The 24,902-nt window shown below is 42.6% G+C and overlaps 3 protein-coding genes and 1 non-coding gene across 6 annotated transcripts; 1 reads left to right on the forward strand and 3 right to left on the reverse strand.

The window, feature by feature from the left end:
• The first annotated feature begins 138 nt into the window (after window positions 1–138).
• On the forward strand, window positions 139–4,297 carry aqp10b (aquaporin 10b). The gene is made up of 6 exons (XM_031296093.2): window positions 139–651; window positions 1,578–1,704; window positions 2,333–2,470; window positions 2,867–2,985; window positions 3,124–3,341; window positions 3,431–4,297. The coding sequence occupies exons 1-6, from the start codon at window positions 565–567 to the stop codon at window positions 3,618–3,620; spliced, it is 879 nt and encodes a 292-aa protein (XP_031151953.2). The 5' UTR covers window positions 139–564; the 3' UTR covers window positions 3,621–4,297.
• znf687b (zinc finger protein 687b) lies at window positions 3,904–13,741 on the reverse strand. 3 transcript variants are annotated; one of them, XM_031296086.2, is made up of 10 exons: window positions 13,645–13,741; window positions 10,541–12,892; window positions 9,430–9,692; window positions 9,162–9,346; window positions 8,278–8,454; window positions 7,965–8,127; window positions 7,217–7,576; window positions 6,854–6,954; window positions 6,236–6,323; window positions 3,904–5,856 (listed from the first exon to the last, which is right to left on the reverse strand). In XM_031296086.2, the coding sequence occupies exons 2-10, from the start codon at window positions 12,876–12,878 to the stop codon at window positions 5,236–5,238; spliced, it is 4,296 nt and encodes a 1,431-aa protein (XP_031151946.1). In that variant the 5' UTR covers window positions 12,879–12,892; window positions 13,645–13,741; the 3' UTR covers window positions 3,904–5,235. The 3 variants fall into 3 exon arrangements, with proteins under 3 accessions (XP_031151946.1, XP_035849135.1, XP_031151944.1); XM_031296084.2 differs by having other exon boundaries at window positions 5,236–5,856; window positions 9,430–9,725; XM_035993242.1 differs by lacking the exon at window positions 13,645–13,741 and having other exon boundaries at window positions 9,430–9,725; window positions 10,541–12,878.
• On the reverse strand, window positions 7,723–7,857 carry LOC116047519. The gene has a single exon (XR_004104400.1). It is a non-coding gene; the product is annotated as a small nucleolar RNA SNORA13 (small nucleolar RNA).
• A 220-nt stretch (window positions 13,742–13,961) lies between the features above and the next one.
• On the reverse strand, window positions 13,962–23,810 carry LOC118493452 (26S proteasome non-ATPase regulatory subunit 4). The gene is made up of 10 exons (XM_035993244.1): window positions 23,619–23,810; window positions 17,705–17,845; window positions 17,449–17,563; window positions 17,211–17,297; window positions 16,976–17,044; window positions 16,603–16,818; window positions 15,284–15,392; window positions 15,060–15,191; window positions 14,896–14,948; window positions 13,962–14,496 (listed from the first exon to the last, which is right to left on the reverse strand). The coding sequence occupies exons 1-10, from the start codon at window positions 23,642–23,644 to the stop codon at window positions 14,326–14,328; spliced, it is 1,119 nt and encodes a 372-aa protein (XP_035849137.1). The 5' UTR covers window positions 23,645–23,810; the 3' UTR covers window positions 13,962–14,325.
• Window positions 23,811–24,902: the final 1,092 nt, after the last annotated feature.

Consider the following 24,902-nt stretch of genomic DNA (forward strand, 5'->3'; position numbering starts at 1 on the left):
TAGAGGTAATTATTCTGATCACAGGGAGGACTGTACAAGCACATACGGCACAAAACAAGTTGTTATGCATACATTGAATTGAAAGATGTATATTTGAATTTCTGGACACTTTTCTTATTTTAGATAAAGAATGCTGAGCTGGAAGGTGATATAAAATCAGATCCTCTTTGCAGTCAGCTAAGAAGAAATGTAACACCCAATCAAACAAGAGGATCAATCAGAGCCAATTCCAGTCAGGTGAGATCACCGCAAACCAACCAAGTGAGCCAGAGTCAGATCTGTTTGCAGGAGTCCAGTTCTTTGCAGTGAAGTACTTTTAATCATGTCTCTTGTGATTGAGGTCTAAAGATGCCCTACAAAGTGAACTACTTTCCTCTCGTGCGTGCACACACACCACTGCCATGCCATAAAGTGTGTGACGTAGTCTACAGCTCCAGTATGAAAGGGCAAACTCTGCTCAGTCAGGCAGACAGTGAAGTGCTGTGTGGTTCAGATCCACCTGATGACAGCGTCCCGCCTCTGAAAGCTCACCTGTGACCGGACGGTGCAGAGAAAACCTCGGGGATGGAGAGGCTGCTGAGGAAATGTCAGATCAGAAACCAACTGGTCAGGGAGTGCATGGCTGAATGCCTTGGAGTCTATGTCCTGATTGTGAGTATTTAAAAAAAAAAAAAAAAAAAATTGTTTATGGATCTAAACTTCAGTTGGTTGCATCAGGCACTTTGGCATAGGTAAGAGAGTTTAACCACGTGTATCTTTTTCTAAAGCAAAGATATGTCAAAATGTTAACAAAATGATTCATCCTTTAAAACTCAATTTCAATACTTAGTGTCCTTGAATACCCAAAGACCTGCTGAGGCAAAGACTGTTTTCTTTTCATCTTTGTTTTTACAGTAGCTGCAGCCTTTTGCATTTAATTGAATGAGCTGTAAAATACAGAAAACAATGAATTTATTCTCTTAACAGTTCATCCAATTTCTCACTTGATCAGTAAACTCAACATCGTGTTTAACAGCTTCCTAAAACAATTACATGCTTACTCACTTGTTTTGAAGCAGCTAATGAATCCACACAATGGATAACCAAGGACTTTGGCCTGAACAAAGACAGACTGAAAGAGAGAGAGAGAGAGACAGTGGGTGAGGATGGGTGAGGTGACAGGGGAGGATAAAGAGCGAGGGTGGTGGATCAGTGATTTAGAATGAAGCAGTGACGTTTGTACGTCTCTGCTGGCTGTGTTTGTGCGGTTTTGTTTGATCTCAACTGTCTCACCTGTCAGGGCAATGAACGTTTACAACACAAATCATAAAGCAGGTTCCTTAGCAATGAAGATTATACCAAGGTAACGATGTGTGTTTGCTTATCTGTGCCAGACCTCTTTAAAGTGTGAATATGAGCAAGTACATTTTAAATTAAGTAAATGTTTTTATAAATTTTTCATTGCAATTACAATTTTCATCCACCATACCACCCCACCCCCCTACTGAAATTTAATGTCATGCAGATGTGTTTAGTTTTTCTTTGCACTCGGGTTGATATATTCTTCTAATACAGCTCTTCATCTCATGCAATTGCAGCTGTTTGGATGCGGCTCTGTTGCCCAGGTGACCACAACTAAAGATAAGAAAGGGCAGTACCTGTCCATCAATCTGGGTTTTGCTCTGGGAGTAACATTTGGGGTCTTTGTGTCTCGTGGAGTCTCAGGTAAGGGACTGTATGAAAATGATTGGGGAGGTGAGGGGGGATGAACCTTATGTGTTCACTTAAAAAAGCAAGTCCCCCAGTGATTATTAATGTTTTCTTTGAACCCCAATTTAAACTTAATACCTCAAAAGGTAACGCCACAGATTTTACACACCAAAGTCTGTTTACAGGTGTTGGGTAGCACTATTGCATATCTGTGAAAAAGTTGTATAAAGCCTTTTGTGGCTTCAGAGGGAGCTGTGTGAAGCCTGATAAATATATATATATATATATATATATGCCTGTATACTATATAATAATATTAATTCAATTTCAAGTTTATTTATAGTGTCAAATCATAACAGAAGTTATCTCACAACACTTTACAGATAGAGTAGGTCTAGACCCCACTATAATTTACAAAGAACCAACAATTCCCCTAAGAGCAATTGCAGTGCACTTAGTGAATAAACCCCTCTATTCATTGTGCAGGTCAAATTGTCTTGATCGTAGACCTCAAGAGGTAGATATGTGCATGCAAAGGGTATTTAAAATCGTCTTAATGTGACAATTTCAGAGAAAAATAATAATTTGAAGTTATGAAATGTTCAATTTCAGCCCTGAATTTTTGATAATTTTCATCCATAAGGTGCCCATCTGAACCCTGCTGTATCTCTAAGCTTGTGCGTTTTGGGCAGACATCCCTGGATCAAGCTGCCTTTCTACGTCTTATTCCAAGTGCTCGGAAGCTTTCTGGCTGCAGCCACGGTTAGCCTGCAGTACTACGGTGAGTTTTCAACAATGTAGTAACAGTAGTGTTTAGCAAATGTTACTAAAGTTAAAGCAAATAGGCTACATTTGTTGGGGGACTATTTTCAGTAGTGAATTAATACACGTGGTGCTCCAGTTGGTATTTCTCACAGAAGGACTTTGTATGTAGGATTAACTTGTGTTCATCATGGTGAAGGAGTGCAGTGTTGTGGATCATTGTGTTTTTAATAGTTTTTGAGAGGAACAGGCTATATCAAGCTTTGGCTACACAGACCATCACCGTCATTTGTTGGTTTTGGTCTTTTTATGAGATTTGTTGACAACAAAAAATAGATACACAAGACTTAAATGTTTAGTATAATTAAGTCTGGTAATGGCATGTGTTTTCACATGTATGATGAGATGTTTGCAGATGCCATCCAGGCGTACAGCGGAGGAGAACTGACAGTGACGGGCTCCACTGCCACAGCAGGAATATTCGCCACCTACCCAGCCGACTACCTCAGTATGTGGGGAGGGGTCGTGGACCAGGTCCGATCCTGTCGCTCACATCAGAGTCAATTAAAACCGTTTTTCCTTCATTGAATCTGCTATTCTGCTCCTGGCCTAAATATAGGACAGGATGTGCACACCTCTCTGTATACACGTAACAATTCTCATGTTATCCAGGTGATAAGCACGGCTGCGCTGCTGCTGTGTGTCCTGGCTCTCGGGGACCAGAGGAACAGCTCCCTCCCTGATGGTCTTCAGCCCGTACTGGTGGGAGCAGCAGTGCTGGTTATTGGCATCTCGATGGGCTCCAACAGTGGCTACGCCCTCAACCCGGCCAGGGATTTTGGACCTCGACTGTTCACGTACATCGCTGGCTGGGGAGTGGATGTTTTCAAGTTAGTAGTTTGACTCATCTCTCTGTTTAAACTGTGAAGGTTGCACTTTGTTGCCCCACATTAATGTATTAACACTACTGTCTTTACAGGGCTGGAGGTGGTTGGTGGTGGGTGCCAATAGTGGCTCCCTGTGTTGGGGCGCTGCTGGGAACACTGATCTACGAGCTGATGATTGAAGTCCACCATCCTCTCAGTCCGCCTGAGCTCCAGACCTCATGTCAGGAGGCCACTGAGGGCAAGATGGGTCTGGAGCTGGAAGGGGGTGCAACCAGACTGTGAGAAACCCACTTATTGGTCAAATTAAGCCACGGTAAAGAGGACAAAACTGTGATGTGTACAGTAAATGCTATTTATGGTTATGACACCCATTGATTCTGTGACTGAAATGTCTGTGACTGATTTAGTGGAACAAGTAGATTGGTTCTGATACTACGAATTCTAGGTGGATGTAATATGAAAAGAGAACTGAAAAGAGTCCCATTTGTAAACGGAAAGAAGCTGCAAACACTACTCTGAATGTGACCCTCAACTCTGCAGATGAACAAGCTGCACGAGTCAATCGTCTCTTTTACACATTTATTTTGAAACGGCACAAAAGTGTATGGCATTTCAGCAAGCAGACCACAACCATGGAAAAGAAAATGACATGAAATTTCCACTATTGAGCTATATAAATATGATATGACATATAAAAGATACAAACAAAAACAAAAAAAATCCACTCTTCGGCCTCCATCACGTGACAATGAAGGCTGTTTTTGAAATGTACAAAAGAAATGTGAGTACAGCAAGCACTGATTCTGTAGATAAAAAAGAACCGTCTCAAAGAGATAAACATTTGTATTCATACACATTAAGACAACACAACCCCCCACGCTTTCCCTCTGCTTTGTAATTACAATGTATAGCTACCTCTGGGGGTGATTCTTTTAAACTTCAAATTGTTTGGAAAAAAAGGGAACAGTACAAGTACAAATACTATACGTATTCACATTATCATAGCAAGTTACTAAAACCAGAACATTTTCTTTTTAGTGTAATATGTATTTACAAGGCAAAACGTACACATATACTACTGGCAGGAAGCCTGACCTCCCTTTTATCTTCTTCTAGCTTAACGATTAACAGCATCACACATTATTCACACTACACAGGTTACACACCTCCAGTAACCTTGTCTCCTAATTAAATGCCTTCAGAGAATCTCATCTCATGTCTCAGTTGCAGGTGAATCGCACCACGTCTGGTACGATTTGACCCAACCGACTCACACGAATACCAACAGCAGTAATAAGTTCTGTATAAATAAATATTATAGCAACATAAAAATCAGTGTTTAATTCTCCAAACACTCCCCTTCATGCTTCAGATGTATTGAGATCAGTTTTAAAAGCCTCTGGAGCTGTTAAAACTGATCTCATGCCGGAATAGTGAACGTGGACTTGAGGCAAACGAGTATGATGACCACGAACAAGGTTACAAAAATATCGGCACTACAGCTGTCAGGAGTACAGTGGGAGGTGTATGTATTGTGTATGTAAGTGTTACATGGAATAACAGGCAGGTGGCTACAGTCAGTGCAGAGTGATTGAGATGGAAGGACAAGACGTATTAAACACAGTATGACTGATATATAAATGCTTTACTCAGGGGGCTGTTTGAGAGACTTTCCACTCAAGAGTCAGGTGTGTTCAGTTAAGTGACCAGTAACATGATCAAACATGCACTTACAATCGCACAGAATAGGTGCCATAGATTGGAGTAAAAGTGTTTATGGTGGCTAAAAAAACTGCACAGGAAGCAGCTGTTTCATCTCAGGATCAACATTCATATTCTACAGCTTCTCTCCTCCGTCACGACCCTCGACACACCCCCACCCCCTCCTCCTCCTCCTTTACTGGGGCTTGTCTGTCTTGTGTGCGGTGAGGAAGGCCATGCCGTGGGTCCTGAAGTGGGTGTTGAGGTCTGAGGCCTTGTCAAAACGCCGGCCGCACACCTTGCAGCTCAGATTCCCCTCTCCGTCCTCGCCCTGCGCCTGAGGAGAGGCGGCAGGCGAGCCGTCGGGAGAGCCGTGAGCGCGCGGGGTGCTGCGGTCTGCATCGCCATGGGTGTCCCGCACACGGTGCGTGATGAAGCGGTGCCTGCTGAGAGAGCCAGCTGACGCAAAGCAGACGCCGCACTGCAGGCACTGGAAGGAGGCGGTGTCGGCCCGATGCTGGGGGATGTGGCGCTGAAACTCCGCCCCATCCTCGGTGGAGAAGCCGCAGGGGACGCAACGGAAAATGTTGTCTTCCTCTTCTAGCTCGTTGGGTGCCAACGTTGTTGACGCAATAGACGCCCTGGTTCTCTTTGCAGGACCTGCAGGACCTGCAGCACCCTCCTCACCGTCCTCGGTGGCGTTTTCTTCCTCATCTCCTGCTCTGCCTCCAGGAGGTCCGCCCTCACCATCCTGTTCCGAGGAGCTACCTGGTCCTTCTCCCCCTGTGGCTGCACGCTTCCTGGTCATGGGTCTGTCCTGAGGACGCAAAGAGGGAGGGGGAGAGAGAGAGAGAGAGACTAAACATTTGCAAGGCAAGGAAGAGGTGCAAGGGGAATTTATATCTTGATGAACACCATTACTGTGCCCCAATTCCATACTAACAAACAAATAATTATATACAAAATAAAAAGAAAGAAAACGTTATACATACCACATTCTAATTGTATGAAAAGTATGTACTACTGTATTACACAAATTATCAAAGTTGGCTGTTTCTGCTAGTCTAACACTTGACTTTTAATTGTTTTGTAATAAGAGGAATTGCAATACGTGTGTTGTAGTATGGAATAGGGACACAGCTCTAAACTATTTATGCCCAGAAACAGTGAGAACTTAAAATCTTGTCTTGACTCACCTGTCCATCTGTGGTTCTGTGATGGAGCCGAATATGCTTGTCCAGTAAGAACCGACTACCAAAGGTGCGTTTGCCTTCTGTGCAATATCTGAAAAATCATTTTTCAGGGTTAAATCAGACTATTTTTTAAGATTAACAGTTCTTATTTTGATTCATAACAAAACACAGAACATACAGCTCAGCTAATTCATATAACCTGACCAAATCTGATTACAATGGATTGGTCAAAGTAAAACAAATAATGTAAAACACCTATCTGGATACAGATCCCTTTTTTTTTTTTTTGTTAAAGAATTTTGATCAACATTCATACTGAGGCATTTTACAGTGTAAAAATCGATTTATCAGTGCTCTCTGTTGGACAGACTATGTGATTGTGACACTATTTCTGAATGACCATAAACCTAGTTTGACATTTCTGTACCGCAATTCATTGTTAGGGGCGCTTATATGGCCGATTCATCAGTCTAGCTCTACTAATTAACCATGCCTAAACTAGATCAGTGATTTTCTTTTTAACAAAAATGTTGTGAGAAAACATTTTAAATCATAGTTGTGGGTCAGTTTGTGTCCGACAAAATATAAAACATGTCTTTGATGAAAGCTTAAGTAACTCACTGGCAATGGAAGACTCTCTTGTTGCCCTCATGAATGACACGCTCGTGACGTCTCAGGCTGGAAGATGTGCTGAACGTTCCTCCACAAATACGACAAGGGAACTACGCACACAAGCACACACACAGGCAGATAGAGATAAGATAAAAAGATAGTGTCTCAAGTCAAATGTGCTACAGTGCAGGCAGGAAATTTACAGCCTCCCTCCAAATACGGGCGCTTCTTTTTCTGCTTTACCCTCCACGATCGGAGGCAATTATCCATCCACAAAGTACGAGTAGCTAGTTAAACTGTTTAAATTTGAACTGTAATGATTGGATTCAATACAATCTGATTAAAGTAAATAATAGCGGTATTATGCTACACCTTGCCATGCTCCATCTTCACGTGACTCAGATAGTCGTCGTTGTCAGTGAAGGTGGTCTGACACTGGGGGCAGGTCCACTCAGTCTGGGCGGGGGGGTGACTGCTGCCCCCCGGGGCGGTCGAGTTGGCTCCTGGAGCCTCGTAGTCCTCGTCCCCATCATCGTCATCGTCTTCCTCCTCTTCTTCTTCCTCGTCCTGTTCCCGCCCCCAGTCCTCACCGTCAGAGTTGTCAGGTTTTCCAGAGGATTTGGATTTGAGGCCAGAGGGACCGGATGTGTTGGCTGAGGCTGAGGCCGAGGCAGGGTTAGAGGCATCGGACTGAGACTCGGTCTGTTTGGCTGATGGTCCTCTGTGAGCCGTCTGAGAGGGACCACAGTAAAGTGTTAGAGAGGAGAGAGACACACAGATCATTCAAGATCAATTCATATACTTTTGGAAATACAAATTACTCCAACTGGCACACAAAAAGATGATCTGACTCATAAAAACTCTGTTACAAGAATATCAACTGTACTTGGCATAGACTTAGGACAAGGTCACTGGGGAGGAACCTTGCTAAGGCCGATCCAAGAAGTTGCTGTATGCCTTTGTTGACACCACATTCACTGTAGAAAGCGATGAATGGGCAACACATAAAGGCAAAAGGCTGATTTGTGATTTGCAGTGACATTATACTGTATCTACTGGACTTAATATCTAAAATGTATGATGTCTGAATATTTACTCTCCTCTGAATATATGGACACACCTTAATATGTTCCATCATTGATCCTTTCTGGGCGTAGAGCTTGGTGCAGTCAGGACACTTGAACACATGCACTTTTTGCTTGGCTAAATGAGTGTCAAAGTGCATGTACAGCAAGGGCTTTTGGGTAAAAACCGTATCACACATCACACACTTGTAGATCATTCTGCAACAGGAGATTAAAAAAACAGACAAAAGAATTCATTTTTTAGGGATAAATTTGTGACCATCATTTTCAAACATCCTCTGAAGATAGTTCTCTACGTGTGGGTTGAAAATGCCCCATGTATTGTTTTGGTAGAAGTAGTACACATACTTGGCCTGTCCTCCAGTGAGCGTTGGGTGCTGGGTGCTGATGTGACTTTGGGCGCTGGGGGAAGACTTGAAGGCCATGGGGCAGCTGGGGCACTTGTGGAAGACCTCGCAGTGAGCAGTCTGAATGTGGGACTTGATGGAGTTCAACCCTCCGAACACAACCTGGCAGCTCGAGCACCTGGACAAGATCATGATACACAGTAAAGATGTATTTTGGCTCTAACAGAACATTTTTTTTTTTTTTTTTTTTAAATCTGTCTCCTGTATATACCCTAAAATGTCTACTACAGACAACGTCTCAAATCAGTAGACAGTACGTTTTTTTTTTTTTTGTGTATTTGCACTTGGTATCCAATAAGGAGGACAATCCAACCAATTTAAAAAAAATGCAAAATACAATATAAATATTTCATACAAAAATTGTACTTCTGTAGAACAAAATGCCAAAACATAAAATTAAACCAACAATAATAATAACAAAATGTTTGAAATCCCTCAACAAACATTTGGAACTGTTTGTTTTATGCCTACTGGTTACTGACAATAAATCTAAATGGTGACCATATTGTCTCAGATCTAGAACAGTAATAATAATATATATTCAATATCTGTGCTTCTTTGCTTCCTTAAATTTAGAAAACAAATTAATACTAAGCCTTCAAAATTATTCTGTTTTCTAAGCATTCAAGCTAGCCCTACTAGGATTCAACAGTTTGCTTTTTCCCCTTAGTGCTCTGGGTCATCTAAAAATTATAATAGCCTACATGAATTAAATAATCAGTGCTCTTTCTTGTTAAGGTCTTGACATCAGTTGAAGCTTTATTATAGGATAGTTTAGCAAATTGTTATAGGTCTTAATGGTGGTTTTGGGAAGCGTCTCCATACCTGTATCCAATGCGCCTGGCAAAGTGCAGACAGGCCTCCTCCAGATGTGTCTGGAAGCTGGCCTGTCGGGCGATCCCACCACACTCCGGACATACATGAGGCGCTCTGTGTTTATGGATCCTCTGGTGGGCGGACACGGCACACGAGTTAGGCAGCATCATGGGAGGCGAGCATTGCGTACATGTCTGAAACAGAAGAAAAGGAAAATCAAACCGTGACCACCAGCATTTTAGAAGAGCAGTAGCAGTGGCATGAAACAAAGACTCACTGAGTTGGGAGCAGCTCTGATCTGCTGGAAGTGGGTGACCAGCTCAGCCTTGCCAGAGAACTGCGTTTGGCACTCTGGACATTTGAAATTGTTGTACTGCAGCCCCTCGGCCTTCTTGCAAGGCAGAGGCATCAGAGCTTGGGGGCCTTGAGGTGCGCGGCGGACCGGTCGAGGCTGAGCTGCTGCTGGAGATGAAGCATCCTTCATTGGGCTGGAGTTGGCCGAGGCGGCAGGGCCCCCTGTTGTGGCGGAAGGAGAGGAGACTGGAGGAGAGGAGGACGAAGAGGAGAGCAGGCCTGGTCAGCCAAAGGTGGAAATCAGAGGAGACAGATGGGACAATGGAGATGAATAAAAAATGAATGAGTGTATTTTTTCCCTTCATGGGATATTATCAGACTAATTTATTTTTGTGGTTCTTTCATGACTTTCTACACTAATAGAAAAAAGAAATAAAAAATGTATGATGGAGCTGAAACCATGAATCAACACGATCAACAGAAAATTAATGAGCAACAATTTTTATTAATAATCACTTGTCATTTTTGCCAACAAAATTCCCAAAAAATGGTCTAATTGCAGCTCCTCATTTTTGAATATTTGATTGTTTTTAGTCTTCCATGATAGTAAACTGAATATCTTTGGGTTTTGCATGGTTGGCCAGAACAAGCTATTTGAAGAAATTGTGATGGATTTTTTCCTGACATTTTATAGACCAAACAATTAATCGTGATAATAATTGACAGGTTGCAGCCCTGGCATGAAGTAAACATCTGAATGTTGACTCCAAAAGCTGCGACGAATAGTCGATTACTTCATTAGTTGATTTACAAAAAATGTATCAAAAATTTTGATAATTTACTTTTTTTTTTTAATTTATCAAGACAAAATAAATCCCTCTGTTTCCTTCTCAAAATATATATATAATATTGTGTCCATTTGATATATTTTTTTTGACCTTTCAGTCGGAAAAAATAAGTAATTTTAAGAATGCCACAGTGGCATTTTTCCTCTATTTTCTGGCATTTTACTGACTAAATGGTTAATCGATTAAAATCAATAAACAACATATTAACCGACAGTTCAAATAATCGTCAGCTGCAACCCAACTTACCACCGATGGGTGTTATGTCCTGCTGTCCAATCATCTGCTCTACAGTGACAGGCCTCATGACCAGGTGCGAGCACTGCATGACCAGCCCACGCTCCTTATGCTCCCTGGCATGCAGCAGCAGGCTGCACTTATTGAAGAAGGCCAGCCTCTTAGCACAGTGGTTGCAGGTCACCTCGATGCGGAGTGATCGTCGGTCGTAGTGTCGAGCCAGGCTGCGCTCCAGGGCAAAAGCATCCCCGCACTCCAGGCAGCGGTACCCTGTGGCTGGGAGTGGGAGACCCCACTCAGGTGGTGGAGGTGCTGAGAGGTCGGGCTTGTAGCTCGGCAAAAGGTTCTTACTGTTCAGGATTTTGTTAAAAGCCTCCACCAGGCTCGACTGACTGCGGGAGATGACGGCACCTGTACTGTTGACGATGGAGGCAGGTTTGTTTGGCTGGAGGGTGCCCCCTATGATGGTCCCGCTCCCTCCGTTAGCTGTCTTATTAGTGGCTGTACGTACACTGATGCCACCAGCAGCAACTGAGAACTTGGGGGAGGGGGCCACAGAGGGAGTTGCAGGCAGGGCAGCAGATTTAGTGATGCTAACAGCCGTGGCAGAAACCTTGGCCTTGTCAGATGCAGCCATTTTGTTTTGGACCTTCGTGGCAGCAGCTAGCATGACACTGCTGGCTGCGAGTGTAGACACAGGCAGAGCGTTGAGAGCACTTACTTTCTGGGAAGTTGTTGTCATGTGACCAGGGGAAGCTTCAAGTTTTTGGGCCTTGTTTCCTAACACCTTACGTTCCCCAGTTTGACCTTTAGGGTCCGAACCTTTTCCTGCAGCACCACCTTTAGGCGCTACCCTTGTGACAGTTCTGGTGATTCCACCCGTGGAGGTTTTAATTGTTTTTATTCTGACTTTGAGGGGTCGGGCTGGAGCTCCAGAAGCAGCAGGTGCAGCAACGCCAGCTGCTCCTCCGTCTGTGGACAGAGGTTTAGGCTTGCCGTCATCTACCTCCATCTTCTCCTCACTTGTCTTCCCATTTTCTCCCTTGTCAGCTTTGCCATCAGCAACCTTTTCTACCCCATTGCCCACTTCCATCTCTTCCTCCTCCTCTTTGGGCTCCCGCAGTTCAGAAGGAGGTGGAGTGGAGGCCACTGCAGGGCTGGAGCACCTCTTAGTTGTGACTTGAGTGGTAGATTTAGGCATCTCTGGTTCAGGACTCTCTGGTGAGTCTCTCTCTGCTATGACGTGTTCTGGATGCCTGTTCTCCAGCTGGGGACTCTCTGTTGAGCCAGACTGGGGTGTTGATGAAGTCAGAGATGCCCCTGAAGGAGTGTCCCCAGGTTTAGGGTGAGATGCAGTAGAAGATGTGGGCTGCATTGAGACAGAGTCAGACTTGTAACGTCGGCTCAGCTGAGTGCAAGTCGGGGAGTCTGGGCTCTCTTGGATTACTAATGGACTCCCCAAATCAGGGTCAGAATCATCCTCCTCCATCTGCGGGTGCTGAAATCCACCAGGGACACCTTTGGGAGCTCCGTTAAAAGGCTGAGATGAGTGAAGCGGGTGTGATGATAGGGCAGAGGGAGTGGGAAGCAGAGGCTTGGAAGGGGGAAAGAAAGGTGAGGCTAGTCCGACAGCCCCACCTGCAGCCAGAGGAGACGACCTAGCTGATAGAGAGGAAGATGAAGGTAATGATGCTTTGACACCATCTGCCCTCTCTTGGCCTGTATCCTGCTGCTGCTGGTGTTGTTGCTGAAGAAGCTGCATCTTCCTGGCCCGGCCCACTGGATCTCCAGACCCCTGTGCAACAAGCGGTTTAAGTCTGTTGAAAATGTTCCCACCCTGTTTGTGAGACTTGGCTGCACTAGCACCTGCTGCTTCTGAAGACACTTTAGGGGTGTTTATTGACCACGGTGCTCCATTAGACTGGGTCTGGCTGAGGGAAGGGGGTGTGGGGACACCAGATGCCCCAAAACCATTGTGGTTGAGTGCCTCAGATTCAGCCATTCCAGGGGCACATGCACCTAGTCTAGGACCCACATCTACCCCTGCGATCACATCGATAGGGTCCTGGTCTGTCTCCCCCTCCTCTCCATCTACGGCCTCAAGGCGCACTTTATTCTTCACAATCACACTAACAATTGAGGTGTCCGCCTGAGGATCTGAGGGGCTCTGTGGTCTCAAGGATGACCCAACGCCCACCACGCTATCCGACTTTCCCAGAGGTGCACCTGCAGCTCCATGGGGTCCCTCTGCCTCATCTGGGGCAGACTGGATGGCCTCTTTGGCATCTATGTCAGGAATGTCAAATGCTGCCAACAGGTCGTCAAAATCGGGGGTCTTCATGTCCCCCATACCGGGATTAACTCCTGTAAAAACATAGATTCATAGACATAGTAGCAGAAGGTAACAAAATACACTAGAATGAATATGCCTGTGTTGTTGTCCATCAACCTCTGCTATGCCTTGCTAGCATAATACCTGCTACAAAACCTCAAAATGCAAAATATTAAAATCAATGGTCGTTAAAATGTTTATATTTTCGAGGTAAATTCAGCGCATAACATTTCTTGCATGCACCTTCGTTTGACACACTAATAATCTTTAGCAGGTTAGCTTGTTGTCAGGGAAGCTAGCTAAGCTACCAGGGTCCTGGACTAGCATTTGTATTATTTGCCTGCTAGCGCGCTAGCGACAGCGTTCCTGCAACCAAACCCTCCTCTGGTAACAGGCTCAGCACTAATTTGCTATGAATGGGAAACGATGCTTCAATAATGCTTTATAGTGCAGGTAACGTTATAGCTTTGCAGTAGTAACCATTTGAGAAACAGTCCAACCGGGACAGCGTTTCGTAGCAGCGACCTCGGTTATTTTGAGCTAACGATATTCCTTCCCGACTGAGCCTGGCTAGCTGGCCGCTGAGCTCCAGCCAAGACAGAGAGGGGTCATTTAGCTAACTAACGTTAGCTAGCGTTCGCCATTAAAAAGCAACTGGAGAGGTTTGCTGAGGTATGGTTTGACAGCTATAACAACCCGGTGATCGTAGGGTCGACGATTTCACAAAAGAGGATGATTGGGATGGGGAGTTTTGTTTAATATTTCATGTATTTTGATTGTTTACCTGGATATGCGATTCCCGACTATCCTAGCTCGGTTTTCAGCTGAAAATGCAGTGCTTCCCGTCACATGACCGGAGACATCCTATCAGGCTGGGATAGCGCTGGAAAAATGCACAGAGGATGCTGAAAACGACACGTATATTTATTTTTACTGCGAAAGACATAATACATTTTTAAATGTCTTTACCAGACTATTTTAAAACATCATGCGATGCCATTTAAAATCGGGACAGTGGTCTCTGCATTAAACACACCTTTTTGTCTTCCCAATCTATCCACAATGAGGTTCTGAGGACAACAGAAACACCAAAAGGCAACATATTTACACATGACTTTTATTGCAAAATAACACAAAGACATGGCAGGAGTGTGGCTAAGTTTAAGAGCCTGTAGGGTAAAGTTGAGAGTAGGCCCATATTACATTTTTAGGATATCAATTTATGTTACAGGGCAGTCAGATTTTACACTAAATAGTTGTTCAGTACTGTAGGTTTTTCTTTATTTTGGTTATGTTGGTGCTTTTAAGTGTCTGACAGAAAACAATGGTATTAAATTTGAGTGCAGTCTCATGCTGGGCTGTCAGTCTGACGACGTATCAGCAATGTTTTCGTATATTAAAGTAATCCTGCATTAGTCTTTTTTTCCTAGTCGATGTCTGAAGATGTGTCCATCTCTTGTTTTCCTCACTTCTTCTTCTCTTCGTCCTTTTTGCCTTCTGGCTTGTTTCCTGTCTGGGAGGCCAGGGAGCCCATGGCGTTGCGGATGGCCTCGTTGTTCGGGTCGACACCAGGCAGGTTCTCCAAGACGCTCTGAAGGAACTCCGGGTCTTGCATCACATCATAGTCATCTTCCTCCTATTCAATTACAATATAGAATACAATCAATCAGGATGGATTCAGTCTTCATTTAAGTGGATTTAAGATCCCCAAACTATGCCTGCTTACCTAGTATCTAAAGTGTGCATCTATGCATAATCTTTAGCTTCCACTTACCATTAGCAGAACGCACAATGATTTAATTCTGTAAAAAGAGGTTTATACCAAATCCACCTTGGTAGTCATACACATTTCTATGTACACAACACCTGTACCTTTAACTTTTTCTTTTAATTAAAGAACCCAATATTTTCACGGTTGCTCATTTAATTGATGATTATACTTTTACTTCCAGGACCCTTTGCAACTCTAGTGACACAAGGGCCAGGTGAGCCCCATTTAACAATTGTTCATTTAAAACATTGTATAATGACTCACCTTGGCTGATTCTGCAGTGTCCATGGGGGCTTCTGTGTCCATTTCTCCGTACTCTGTTCACATAACAAGTGTTAAGAACTTATCTTAACAGACATACCAGCAATTATAAAAGTGGCCATAAGCGATAAGAAGAGCATACATTTGTATGATCAAATGGAACTCACCTCCTCCAGCAAGAGACATCTGCATGGCGTAGGCTATCTGCTCCTCCTCTGTCATGCTGCTGAAGTCAGGAAGCACTGCTGCACCACTCTCAGGCTGAGATACTGACATCTTCAACAAGGCCTCCTCCGATTCTGTTAAGTATCATTCTATTACTCACATCCTAACAATTATAATCAGCGCTGTCTCCTAAGTTATAGCAACTATTTTTCAATCCTCCAATTACCGTCGGCGCTGGGTGTGGGCATTCCTGCCTCAGCTGCAGAAGCAACAGCAGCTCTGCGGGCCTCTTCCTCCTGCCTCTGTCGCTGCTCCTCCATTGATACACGCAGGGCCTAAAAGAATGCACAGAGACAGCACAGTGAGGAAAAAAAGGCAAAGGACATTGCTTCAAATTCTCAAAGATGCCCCTAGGCTTTCATCGTCTTTAACAAGCCCTGTCTTTGCATCAATGAGATTTTAGTGGAGAGTCACACATTCCTTTATTGTTGCCATTTTTAATACCCCACTATGAAGCATCACATTGGCTTTCTTCGAGTGGATGAGTTTCTCACCTCAGACTGGTTCCAAGGAGCTAATACACATGTATTTGCTACTGTTATGTAAACTGGTTCTCACACATTGGTGCCATTAACTACGTTTACATGCACATAATATTCTGTTTTTTGCCCTTATTCTGAAAAAGATGATATTCCGACTAAGCTGTTTACATGGCTAAAGAAAGTGAAAATTCCACTAATATTCCCGTTTACATGTAGCCGTGCAAAATAAGATTTTTTCAATGTTTACCAGCGGTAGTGGACTTGTTGGACCGTGTGAACACAGCCTCGCTCTTTCATTCCTTCAACCAGCTTCTTGAAAAGGTCGGCGTAGCGATGTGTGCACATATCCAAAAACCTGTTCATATCCAAGTCTTTGATAATGTTTAAAAGTAGATGTGTTTCTCCTTATCGGGTCTGCAGCCTTGCAAACTGTTGGCTGGTTGGTTTGTGTACAGCAACTATAGCAACGCACAGAGCTGACCATAAGCTGTACAACAGGTAAGAGGCCGTAAACTGCGGTAAAAACCCAGATTGAAACGCATGTTCCGAATGCGCTGTATAAATGTCCAATGTCCAAGAATGCTTCTAAAACCCGAATAATACCAGAATATCCCACGTCTTAATCGGGAAATGCTATATTCAGAAAAAAGGCCTTATTCAGAATATCTAACCAGAATATGCTGTTTACATGGCCTGTATCAAGTTCGGAATATTGTCATATTCGGAATAATAGTGGAATATTGGTGTGCATGTAAAACGTAATCACTGAGACAGGTGTTGAAAGGAGTATCTGATAGTTTTACCCCTATTTGTACAACTACTGTATATCATCACTTAATAATAAGTGCCACGTTTTTGCTTTTTTTGGAGTGTCTTAAACAGGATTGTTTGCTTTAAAAGAACTTTGAATTTCTCTCAAGTAAATACATCTTGGCCAATATTTATGCTGGGTACTAGTATAAAACGTTTGCTGGCACTTGACACACATCTATATATTGCTCACCAAGGCAAGTTCTGGATCAGCACTGGGATCCACACCAAACTCAAAGTCACTGGCACCAAGACCCATCATAGAGCCTCCTTCACCGGCCAGGATGGGAGAGGAGAGCAGCGCATCAGCCAGACTGGGCCCTGGAGGGACTGTGACCAGGTGGGAGCCTGTACCCTCCTTTCCATTTAAAGTGTTTATGAATGCAGTCAGCTTCTCTGTATTCAGCTCCTGATAACAGTTGGAGACAGATGGCGAGGCCAGTTCAAAACCCAAATTATTAGTGGGAAGAAATGGTCAGGTATGGAAATCAAAGAAATACAATTTAATGCTTTAATTTACACTGCCTTGTAGCAGTGCAATGGAAGATAAACCAATATGTCCTCACCTCTTCTCCAAAGTTGATAATATCCACATTCACCTTCTCTTTTTTCAAGCGCTTTGCCAACTTGACAAGCTGCAGAATCGGCAGGTGGGACAGAAGCAGTATGAGATGCAGAAAGATAGACATACATCAAGATATAGACAATGAGATAATGTGTTAAACCTATGATGTATAATTGGTAGAAATAAAATTCTCCCTGTGGGATTGGAACAAAATTTGATAAAAAGACTAAACTCACGTCTTTTTCATTATCCTCTACAGGACTCCCAACAAAGGCAATGATCCTCATCTTGTGGTTTTTTCCTTGTCTGTGTTTTAGGGCCAGCTACACAGGAAACACATAACAAAAATATGGCCACTAAAACACTGCTGCAGAAAACAAAACCTCTTATTTACCAATTAAGTAATTACTAGGTAGATCCCTTCTTTTATGTTTGAAACAAATTATTACAATTAGAGAAATCCAAGTTACACACATGAGCCACTCTGATGCCCGTGCAGAAGCAGATATTTCCTTTGGGCTGGATAGCATGGAGTTTGGACAGGATGCGGCCAGAATCTGGTGTCAGTGTGGTCAGGACCTCACAGTTACTGCATGGAAACATAAAAGACACGGTTATCCATCATCAGCAACCATGTAAAACACATTGTGCTATTAAGTATTGTTGAAGTGATATGAGGATCATCATAACTTCTGACTATCTTTGTTAAATTAAAGAGAGAAAAGCTTACTTAGCCATAGTGATGAGGCCCACATTGTTTTCTGGATTGCTTCGTGTTTTAGAGTGGCAAACAATGTTGACAGCATCTTGTTGAGCCTGTAGCCTCGTTGGTAGAAAGTCCCCATTTCTCATGTATTCACTGTTGTCCACACTGTGGGGAAAATATCTGTTTAATGTAGCTCTGATACATCACTTAAATACCTAAGTATTTAAAGGACAATTCTGGCGCAAATGAACCTACGGGTTAATAACATATGTGTACCGAGTCGAACGTTCTCTGGGATATGTTTTCATGCTAATCGAATGTGTCTCTAGCTTTAAACAAGCTACCGCAAACCGGGGTTAGCTGCTAACGCTAGCTTTCGGGGCACAGGGTAAATCACTATTTAATACCACTAACAAGGCTCAAAATAGTACCACACTTAAACGGTAGCATAATGAGGGTCCCTACATGCAAACCGAAGCATTGAGAACTTTGTAAGTGTACAGACAGTTTATTACAAAGATAGATTATAAAGACCGTAGCGTTAATGTTTACATGCGGCCACCATCTTGGATAACAGTCATGAGCAGTCGAACGACGAACGCCGTGCAACCAGTAACGTAGCTCAAACACAGCGTTCGTGATTCGACTGCTCATGACTGTTATCCAAGATGGCGCCATATGTCATTAACCTCTAGGTTCAATTTGCGCCGGAACTGTCCTTTAAGTAATATAAGTAATGCGAGCACATCCCAGAATCAATCAGTATTTCCCATACATTGATATATTTGTGGCACCTGCCACACAATCAATGTTGATCGCCACATACTGCTGTATATACACACACACACACTTAATTAATTAATTAATTAATGCCCTTGATTATTCTACACACTCCAATACAGTAATGTAGGTGGCGGTATGAGCCTTAAACTTGGTTTGCGATCCGGTAATTAACACACAGAAGAAGAAGTTGCTTTTTCCGACATCAATCTTTTTTCCCCACAGAGAAGACGGCTAGAGTCCATCCGGAGTTTAGTGGTTAGTATTATGACTTTATGAGCGGTATTTATTCAGGGCTTTTACTGCATAGAGAAAGTTTTGGTGCCCCCTAAAGAGGTTTTAGCCAGCGCCAAAGGAATATCACGGGCACAAAAACGTCTGATTTTCAGCTGCCAGTGTTTGCAGAGTCAGACTGTACAGGACTCTCCAGGTGATCATGCTGCTCTGCAGACCGGCGGCGCAGCGAGAAACCGCTGCAGACGGACGCAGAGCTCCCCGTCCGCAGACTGCTATCTGTCTACGCGGCGGGCTACACTGCCGTCTATCAGTATTAAATTGAGACAGTTTCATAACATGTAAAAATAAAAACGTCTCGTATGTCACGTTAAATACTTTCCCCCGTGTTTTGGTACAGTTCATTTTAACACCTGATGCGAGCCAAATGGGAGTAGCCTACGCATGAAACTTTTGAAAGTTTTGAGTGCTTTAGCGGCATTATCAATATTTCAAAATAGAAAACATTACACTTCATAATGATTTGTATTCATAACAATATTGTATTATTCTACAAATTAGCTACAACAGTAATAGCAGTTACATTATGTAAGTCACTCCTACATTTTTCAACTGAGGAGCAAAACATGCTCCTGACTTTTGTCAAGTGTAGTCAGATGCAAAAGCCCCCTTCCCTTACTGCATTATACCATTACATTTAAAACATTTTGAATTGTTACCTGCAGAATTTTGTATAAAAATATTTGCAGTACAATTAATATAAGAAGTCTGCTCATCTTTCCGTGCGCGCACCCCCCATCCCGTGTCAGCTACCACCACAAATAGAATCTAATTCTGTGGGAAACGGGAATATGGCGACCGGCTGGCAACAAACGATCTTGTCTTACAGTTAAACGGTAAGCTAAAATATGTTGCTGAAAACCTTTTAGGTGAGAAATAGGTAATACATTAACAGAATATTGGTTTATAATTGATCAGTGCTGCCTAGTTTTACAGTTTAATCTGAGTTTGAGAGAGAGGCGGGCTCCCTCTCTCAATCCGTTTCTATACTCTTTTTGTCCGTTTGCGGAAGTACAATCTATAGTTTGACCAACAGCCCTAGAGCATGGATGTAAAATAACTGGTAACCAGATCCCAAAATGGCACCTATTTAGTTCACCAGAGTTGTTTGCCTGGTGCATATGCCAAAAAAGTGTCGTGAGTAGGAGCTGTCCATGAGCGTAGGAGCAGGAGCAACTTTTATAAAAATGTCTGCTACGGGGCCATAACGTGAGATACAAGGTAATGGAGCCTTTTATACATTGTCGTGTTTCTTTAGAAATAAACAATGGACAAATAGAGTCTTTAAATGCTTCAGATGTAATGTTATTCGCTGTCAAAGTGACGCCAAAATGAATGGCTTGTTAGCCTATGAACCTCCCCATAGGAGGTATGCTTTTCGGATGCTCACTTACCCCCTTGGGGGACCTACGTCATGGAGCATTGCATTTCTGGCCCTCTGCTGCTTTTACATTCATTTTTCTCCACGAGCACACAGCGACAAACACAAATCAACAGAAAACTCTGTAATGAAACATTATCAAGTGTATTTAAGCGGCTCTGTTGTTAAGGCTAACGGTGCTCAGTTAGCACAATGACATCATGTTAGAAAGCACAGCCGACATGATTTGTCATAAACTAACCGTGCGTTCATGGACATCGGAAAAAACGTTTTTTTTTCCGAGTGAAAACGTCATCATTCATGTCCCTTCCTGTGAGAATTGGAGGTGGGAAACTCGGGCCAGATTTTGCTAACCGAGTTTCCCAGTTGGTGACGCGTTGTTGACAACTGACGTTTGATGTAGGCGACTTTGGTTGACTGAACATATTTCAATGACAATAAACTTATTTATTGTGGACAAACACCTCTGCTGAGAAACATACACAGACATAACATGTTTCAAATTATTCATAAATAGGCCTATGTATAAAAAAACCCAACACCTTATCCATGTCCTTTCCCGTTCGTTGTCCTGCTCGCATAAGAAAACAGCAGCAAATTATTGTGGCCTCCATGTTTTCACCAGGTTTTCACACACCTGATGCTCTAGGCTACGGCCAACAGTTGATGGCAGTCATGCAACAAGTTGTTATGCCAAACGCCAATATAACAGAAGAAGAACACGCATCCCGACCATCCTAACCATGTGAACGCTGGTAGTCGGAAAAACAACGTAATCACGGGGGCGGTCCCTGTCATTCCGAGGTGGCATGAACGCGCCATCTGTAACAATAGTGTTAGCCACGATGCTAACGGCATTCATAACTAAGCCAAACGTTTCTTGTAACCTATTTCTTGCAGATTGTTACGTTACTGAGAATACAGCTGTTAGAAGGTAATATATGAAGTCAAAGCTAACTCTGACAGCTGTAGGGCAGCTAACATAGACTTCAGCTGTCTCCATGAAGCTCCCAGCTAAGCTCCTATAACTCACGACGCAGTTAGGAAACAAGAACGAGCTACCTAATGATAACATTAGCATTTTGGCTCGGTGGATGTCGATTTTAAAGTCACGTTGAAACTATTCCCATCCTTCTTCTGATTTCCAGCCGCAGCCTGTCACTCCCCCTGTACTAACGTTACGTGCTCCGTGATCTTAAAACCTCACAATGCCTTGTTTCTCACTCCCGCTAACTTATTGTTCATCAGACGTGACATGACAAAAGCATTTTGTTTTCACATGTGGGTAGGCCAAAGCGAGGAAACGGAGATTAGTTAACATTACCCAACAAATCACATTTGAATAGTAATTTTAGCATTCAAATAGTATTAATTTTTTTACTATTCAAATTATATTCGACTTTCGGAATTCGTTTCAACAGCCCTAATGCACAGTAGTGTTTCTCCTGCTGGACCTGCCTGCGAGTTCCTGCTCGGCCCATAAACTTTACATTGTGGTGACGTAAGAGGTAATCGCTTTTCTCGGCTTGAGGGACGTTTTTAAAATATAAAAAGTCATTATCGACTAGGGATGTCACGAGAACCGATACTACCGATACCTTCCGGTTCTAAAATTACAAAACACCGATGATGCCCATGTTTTTGAAGCACCGTAGGCACCATTTGCGACGATGCCAGTGTTAGCAGCATCGGTGCTGCGCCTCTTCCGGAACTGATGGGGGCAGTATACGCTTCAGAGTGTTTCAGTCGATAGATTCAGAAGGAGGAGGTCACGTCCTTCTACTTCCGGTACATACGAGAGTCAACTCGTACCCGACCTAAAAAACGGCATGTTCACTGCAAACTCACGGTCCTCTCTTTCCGATTTAGCTACAGCCCCCCTCTCTTGGCTTCAAATAACTCACTGTCGGCTACGGCCGCTCAACAGGCTACAAGTTGTAAACAGCCGTGGCTAGCTGGCCTGCTCCTCAGGTAACGTTAGCCGTTAGCATGGCGGCGTTAGCCACAATTAGCCAGGACCAGTCGGGATCACTTTACTGGCAGTGTCTCAATTGTTTTTGCGAGTAACCAACTCGGGTACTCTAGCTATATAATTCAATGTGAGTACACAAATGTTGAAATGACAAAATGCCTGTCCCTTGTAGCCGTGATAAATTAGCCTGAAGCTAACGCTTGACTCTAAGCTGCCAAAATTTATCCGGGGTTTGTAACGTCTCTGGTCACGCAACTGTTAGAAACAGTTGTTGTTTTTGCACAGTACGTTTTGAAAAGATGCCTGCAAGTCTGGAATGTGTCTGAGGACACTAGTTGTTGCACTATGACCATTCATTGCACTTATGTTATTATATGCTCTATTGCACGTTTTGTATGTCTTTTACATTTTGATTTTTTTCAAATATTTTAATAAAAAAGTTCATGTTTCAAGTTAAAGTACATGGAATCTTTATTTTTTTACTGTGGTATCGAAATCGGCATCGAGAATCGTGTTATTTTACTGGTATTGGCACCGACTACTTAATTTTTGGTACCAACTACTGAATTTTTGGTATCGTGACACCCCTATTATCGACCTCGTTTACATTTTGTGGTGTCCTGTCAACAGTTTTACGGATGTGTCTTTTACAATAGTGGCATATCGGGGGAAATCCTTTTCGAGGAAATTGGCTGTCAGGCTGAGCGTACTTCCTGGGGGCCTGCCCTAGAGGCAGAAAAACGCAGAAAATCGCGTCATCCGTCGTATTTCTGCTGACCTGTGAGTGGGGAGATATGGGCACTGGTAGGATGTACGGAAGTTAAACATAGTTTATTTACACATACTACCAACATTATAATAATACAAAGTTGGATGAATATCGGCAAAGTATCCCTTTAAGTTAGGTTAACGTTAACTATCGTTAGCAGTTGACATGTCATTCCCATATCAGCCGAGACCTAGCTAGCTAGTTAGCATAACTAGGCCTTACGATAGTAGATATTTTACAATAGTAAGACATATCAATTCCTCTTAACAATCGGCTCCCTGTGATAAAGCCTGTCTACTTAGTGGGGGAAGTAACTAAAGTTACTAGCTAGTTAGCTAAACAGCGGTAAACATCTGCCGTCACAAAACAGCATTAGCACGGTTGGCTAACGATAGAAAGTGGTGATGCCACGTAACGTTAAACGTCGCTGGTCGAAACAAACCATCGGGGTTGTCAGTTCATTATTTAGATAGAAAGCACTACGTTGCAATGAAAATGATTTGTTGTGGTTGTATATGCCACAACTATATTACACAAATACTTTATTAAGGAAGCAAATCTAAGCTAACTTTAGCTACAATGACTCAGCCGGTCGACGCGGTCAATTAGCCCAGTTAACCGCGAGGTTTCCTCCAAATTCAGGTAAAAAATCTACTTAACCGAGAAATTATTGATTATGTATTCCTATGAACCGCTAACAAATCAACAACTACACAAAAAGGCATTTTTGTAGAGCTCTTACCAAACCATAGTACTTTCAAGCCCCATTTTGGAAACTTCTTGTTGCTCTCTGTCGTAATCAAACAAGCTCACAGGCTATTGGACAAAGACTGAACAAAGCGAAATATGATTGGCCAGGTTCTCTAACCTGTCATTTATTTACGAATAAGATAGCTAGAATAGTTTGACAAAAAAACTCTTAACTCACGGTCCACTTACTGATTTTTTTCTGGAGCTTTCAAGTGTATCTTGTGGTCTACTTTAGTCTCCTTTTATTCAGTTTTATTCGATGTTTCTTTTATTTTATTTTTAAATCCCGTTAAAAGGTTTTTACGTCTTGTGTTTGGACACTTGGAATTGCCTTGTTGTTGAAAGATAAATTAAAAAAAAAACTTGCCCAAGAAGATATATTGCTTTTACTCAGTTGTCATGGAGATAGCTCAATAATAGAAGAGCCACTCACCAGCTATTTCCCCAAGATATCAACTCTGCCCTACAAAGCAAAAAGGCAGTAACTACGCAGAGTGCAGAACTGCGAAAAATTACTTTAAAGTTATCCTGTCATCCAGCTAAGTAGTTGTAGGTAGATTATTGGACATGTGACTGTTTTTGTTACTTTATATTAGCTTATTCTTTGTACATATCAATCCTCATATTTAATTTGATATTTTACCCCTATTTTGCAGTTACTGTATTCTTGCTTTGTATTACTTACCAAAAACGTAGCACCATACCAAGGAAAAAGGCAGTAACTACAGATTCTTCAAAAACTATTTTGCCACAACTTGGGCTCTGGGTGTGTTAGATACACTGTATTTGAAATAATTGGAACCATTTGTTTTCCTGAACATGGATATACCAAAACCAACACTAATTTGACCATTTTAGGTCAATATTTTCCACCCGGAAGCTGTTCTGGTGCTGAAACGACTGCTTAAAGTCTCACATTGCTAAGCTATCAAGTTATCAAGTCATCCTGTCATCCAGCTAAGTAGTTGTAGGTAGATTATTGGACATGTGGCTGTTTTTGTTACTTTATATTAGCTAATTTTTTGTACATATCAATCCTCATATTTAATTTGATATTTTACCCCTATTTTGTTTCACTAGGGCTTTTTGCAGTTACTGTACAAACGACTATCATTTTTCTCCAAAACGACACACATTTGAGATAAGATGTTTTGTCACATAACAAAGGATGCCTTGAATGTCATGTTAATGATAATAACTCAATTTTGACCAAAAATGCAGTTACTGCCTTTTTGTTTTGTAGGGCAGAACTGCTTCTCACAGTCTTCTTCAGCAG

This window comes from Sander lucioperca, chromosome 16 (assembly GCF_008315115.2).
Source record: "Sander lucioperca isolate FBNREF2018 chromosome 16, SLUC_FBN_1.2, whole genome shotgun sequence".
NCBI classification, from domain to species: domain Eukaryota; kingdom Metazoa; phylum Chordata; class Actinopteri; order Perciformes; family Percidae; genus Sander; species Sander lucioperca.

Bases quoted from the DNA above. Each gene is read 5' to 3' on its own strand.
- aqp10b (XM_031296093.2), top strand. From the start codon at position 565: ATGGAGAGGCTGCTGAGGAAATGTCAGATCAGAAACCAACTGGTCAGG. The intron at 1,705-2,332 runs GTAAGGGACTGT...TTCATCCATAAG, and splicing joins TGTGTCTCGTGGAGTCTCAG to GTGCCCATCTGAACCCTGCT. The intron at 3,342-3,430 runs GTTAGTAGTTTG...CTGTCTTTACAG, and splicing joins TGGGGAGTGGATGTTTTCAA to GGCTGGAGGTGGTTGGTGGT.
- znf687b (XM_035993242.1), bottom strand. From the start codon at position 12,878: ATGGGGGACATGAAGACCCCCGATTTTGACGACCTGTTGGCAGCATTT. The intron at 8,455-9,161 runs GTATGGAGACGC...GATCTTGTCCAG, and splicing joins GCCAGGCGCATTGGATACAG to GTGCTCGAGCTGCCAGGTTG. The intron at 6,324-6,853 runs GTGAGTTACTTA...ATGATTTTTCAG, and splicing joins AAGAGAGTCTTCCATTGCCA to ATATTGCACAGAAGGCAAAC.
- LOC118493452 (XM_035993244.1), bottom strand. From the start codon at position 23,644: ATGGGGCTTGAAAGTACTATGGTTTG. The intron at 16,819-16,975 runs GTGAGGACATAT...AACTGTTATCAG, and splicing joins TTATCAACTTTGGAGAAGAG to GAGCTGAATACAGAGAAGCT. The intron at 14,497-14,895 runs GTGAGTCATTAT...GTAATTGAATAG, and splicing joins ACACTGCAGAATCAGCCAAG to GAGGAAGATGACTATGATGT.